The sequence below is a fragment of the Rhinopithecus bieti genome, unplaced genomic scaffold, assembly GCF_001698545.2.
Source record: "Rhinopithecus bieti isolate Rb0 unplaced genomic scaffold, ASM169854v2 scaffold_13400, whole genome shotgun sequence".
Classification (NCBI taxonomy): domain Eukaryota; kingdom Metazoa; phylum Chordata; class Mammalia; order Primates; family Cercopithecidae; genus Rhinopithecus; species Rhinopithecus bieti.
Window position 1 is genome coordinate 3235430 of NW_016807991.1, and position 3848 is coordinate 3239277.

At 50.5% G+C, this 3848-nt stretch overlaps 1 protein-coding gene across 1 annotated transcript in view; it reads left to right on the forward strand.

Moving 5' to 3' along the window:
- Positions 1 to 655: 655 nt before the first annotated feature.
- The window catches only part of MRPL58 (mitochondrial ribosomal protein L58), a 10809-nt gene continuing 7616 nt past the window's right edge, over positions 656 to 3848 (forward strand). The window contains exon 1 of the mRNA XM_017884590.1: positions 656 to 911. Within this exon, the coding sequence (XP_017740079.1) occupies positions 710 to 911 (202 nt within the window). The 5' untranslated portion in view covers positions 656 to 709. The remainder of the gene's footprint in view (positions 912 to 3848) is intronic.

The window sequence follows — 3848 nt, forward strand, 5'->3', positions numbered from 1 at the left end:
TGCCGCCTCCTCCCATCTGGTATTTGTCCTGCAGAGCTGCTGGGTACAAGCCATTACACACACGTGCTCAGCGGGGAATTTGCTCATAGGCTGCCTTGTAAAAAGAGCCTGGCGTTCCTAAAACTCAGCTCTACCAGAACCCAACTTTCAAAAATACATTCCTACAGAATTCATTTTATCAATACTCATGAGGTGTCCACGATGTGCCATGTTCTGGGTGCTGGGGATACAGCAGTGAGCCGGTGCCCTCCTGGAGCTCACATTCCAGCGAGGAGACAGCAATTAGACAATTAGGACTGAGTGATTTTTGTAAAGGAAGAGAAAAAAGATAAATTAGAGCAGAGTAAAGGGACTGGGAAGCGCGGGACGGGAGAGGCCCCAGGCTTGCCGGGCAGGCCTCGCTGATGTTTGAATTGGGCAGTGGGCGGTCCAGGCGGAGGGCACGGACTCTGAAAGGGAGAGAAATGGTGTTTCTGGGGCACACAAGATCGGGGCACTCTTCCTGTAGTAGCTCGCTGTCTGGCCACCGTCTTCCCCCGCCCAACCAGGCCTCCCGGAGGCGGCCGGCCCGGGAGCATCGCCGGAACCCCAGCTTGCCGCCTCCCCTCGGCGGGCCCTAGAAACTGCGCGGAACCAAAGCTTGAGGGCGACTCGAGTTTGCGGACCGCTGGGAGAAAGCGCCCGCCGGAAGCAGTCGCAAGACCCAAGCATGGCGGCCACCAGGTGCCTGCGCTGGGCCCTGAACCGAGCCGGAGTCTGGCTGCTCCCACCGCCCGCACGGTGCCCACGCCGGGGGCTGCACAAGCAGAAAGATGGCACTGAGTTCAAGAGTATCTACAGCCTGGACAAGCTCTACCCTGAATCTCAGGGCTCAGACACCGCCTGGAGGGTCCCGGTGAGCCGGGAAGGACTGGACTGAAGGGGCGTTTTGTTACGCTGTTGGGTGGCGTTAGGAACCCCGGGCCCCATTGGCCGGATGTGGAGCTACGTCGGGGGGCTACGTGACGGTTGCCGCGGGAGGGGGCTGGCTGTCCGCGCTAACCTGGCCGGGAGTGGGGTGCTTGCTGTAGCGCGAGTTGTGCAGGAGCCGAGAAGGCCGGCTGGGTATACTTCTTTCGGGCTGCCAGCTTCTCCACGTTCGTTTCCTTGGCCCTCAAGACCAAATTCCAGTCCCAAGGGGAAATATGGGCATTCTGGCCCCCCAAAGCGGACAATAAAGGCAAGAGGCTGCCAAATTGTTTGCTACCCTTTGGGACGTTACACTGTCCATTGCCTCCAGTAACCCCAGGACGCGCGAATAAAACGGCTTCTCGATCGTTCCTTCAGGATGCATTTATTTAGTCCGCTGTGTGCAGGCATTGAATCAAGCCCCGGAGCAAGAGAGATAAGACCCACCCAAACCCGTTGAGCTTCCACTTACAGGACTGGAAAAGAATACATTCATTTGTTCATTAATTCACTCACTCACTCAACAAAAGCTGTGCTAGGCTAGGGGATGGAGTAGCAAACAAAATTGAAATTCTAAAGCTTGTGGAGCTTATGTTCTAGTGGAGGGAGACAGGCAATAAGTAAATGGACTAATATAGAATGTGTGATGTAGTACTTTGGAGAAAATAAAGCCAAGAAGGCAGAAGTAGTGCCAGAGGTAGGGAGTAGGATTGCAACTTTAAGTAGGATTGTCTAAGAAGGCCCTCAATGAGGTGACATTTGAATAACAACCAGCAAGAAGCCAGACAGCAAGTCATGAGAATAGGGGGGAGATGAGCATCGTAGGCAGAGGGAAGAGAAAGTGTAATAACCTGAAGGCAGTAGCAATCACTAGGTGTGGCTCAGCAGGCGAGTCAGGAGGAAAAGCCAAAGAGAGGGATGGCTGGGAAAAGGCCTATTTCTAGGACTTACTGGCCTCCAGCCTTTTCCTCTGAACGCAAGGCAGACCTATTGGAGAGCTTGAAGCAGGAGAATGGAATTATTTTAGTTTTACAAGGATCACTCAGAGAGCCTTATAGAGAACAGATATAGGATGCCAAGATCAGGGAGACAAGTAAGGAGATTGCAGTATAGGGCAAGAGATGATAAGCAGGGTGGAAGCAGTAGGAGTCATGAGAATTGGTCAGATTCTAGACATATTTTGGAAAGAAAGCCTGCAAGATTTGCTAACTGATTGGATGTGAGAAGTGAGAATAAAAGAGGAATTGAAGTCTGGGGCCTTTTTTTTTTTTTTAAGACGGAGTCTCGCTCTGTTGCCCAGGCTGGAGTACAGTGGCACGATCTCTGCTCACTACAACCTCTGCCTCCCGGGTTCATGCCATTCTCCTGCCTCAGCCTCCTGACTAGCTGGAACTACAGGCGCCCGCCACCACACCTGGCTTATTTATTTATTTATTTATTTATTTGGTAGAGACGGGATTTCACCGTATTAGCCAGGATGGTCTCCATCTCCTGACCTCGTGATCTGCCTGCCTCGGCCTCCCAAAGTGCTAGGATTACAGGTGTGAGCCACCGTGCCTGGCCTTTTTTTTTTTCTGAAACAGAGTCTCACCCAGTCATCCAGGCTGGAGTGCAGTGGTGTGATCTCAGCTCACTGCAACCTCCGCCTCCTGGGTTCAAGTGATTCTTGTGCCTCAGCCTCCTGAGTAGCTGGGATTACAGGCATGCACCACCATGCCCGGCTCATATTTTTGCATTTTTAGTAGAGACAGGGTTTTCACCATGTTGGCCAGGCTGGTCTCAAACTCCTGACCTCAAATGATCTGCTCGCCTTAGCCTCCCAAAGTGCTGGGATTACAGGCGTGAGCCACCATGCCCAGCCAGGTCTGGGGCCTTGAGCAATGAAATGATTGAGTTGCTATTAACTGAGATGAAAGAGTGGCAATAGCATTCATTGTTCATCCATTCATTCAATAAAATGTTTATTGTATACCTACTGTGTCAGTCACTACTTCAGTCTAGCATGTACAGCCATGATAAACAAAATAGGATCTCTCTCCTTCGTGGAGCTTAATTCTAGTGGAAGGAGCAGGCAGTAAACAAATAGGGAAACCATTAATTAGGTAGTGAGAGCTAGTGTGATGAATAGACCAGGGTGCTGCAACAGAGTGCTGAGGCTACCTCAGCTTGTTAGTAAGGGAAGTCCTCTGAGGAGGCTTAAGGTTTGAGTCCATTAGACATCTGAGAAGAGACGTTGAGTAGTAGTTGGGTATATGGGTGTGGAGTTGAGGAGAAAGGTTTGAGTTTGAGCCCGAAAATTGGGTGTCAAAAACAGGCTATTTTCTGGTCAGGCACAGTGGCTCATGCCTGTAATCCCAGCACTTTAAGAGGCCAAGGTGGGTAGATCACTTGAGGTCAGGAGTTCGAGACCAGCCTGGACAACATGGTAAAACCCCATCTCTACTAAAAATACAAAAATTAGTCAGGTGTGGTGGCACACACCTATAGTCCCGGCTACTCAGGAGGCTGAGGCTGGACAAGTCGCTTGAACCCAGGAGGCAGAGGTTGCAGTGAGCCGAGATTGCACCACTGCACTCCAACCTGGGCAACAGAGTGAGACTCCGTCTCAAAACAAAAACAAAAAACAGGCTATTCTCATCAGCACAGATGCAGTATTCTAGGGAAAGAAGGAGAGAGAGAAGTACTTCAAGGGCATGTCAGTGTTTAAAAGTTGCAAAGAGCTATCTAAGGAGAGTGAGAAAGAATCCTAGGAAGGTAAGAGGAAAATGTCAGAAGGAACAGATAGACCATGCTTCAGGAAGGAGGGTGTGGCCCATGATCTTCAGTGCTGCAGACAGGTGGAGTAGGATGAGGGTTTCACACCTAAATAATTCTTTTTCTTTTTCTTTTTTTTTTTTTTT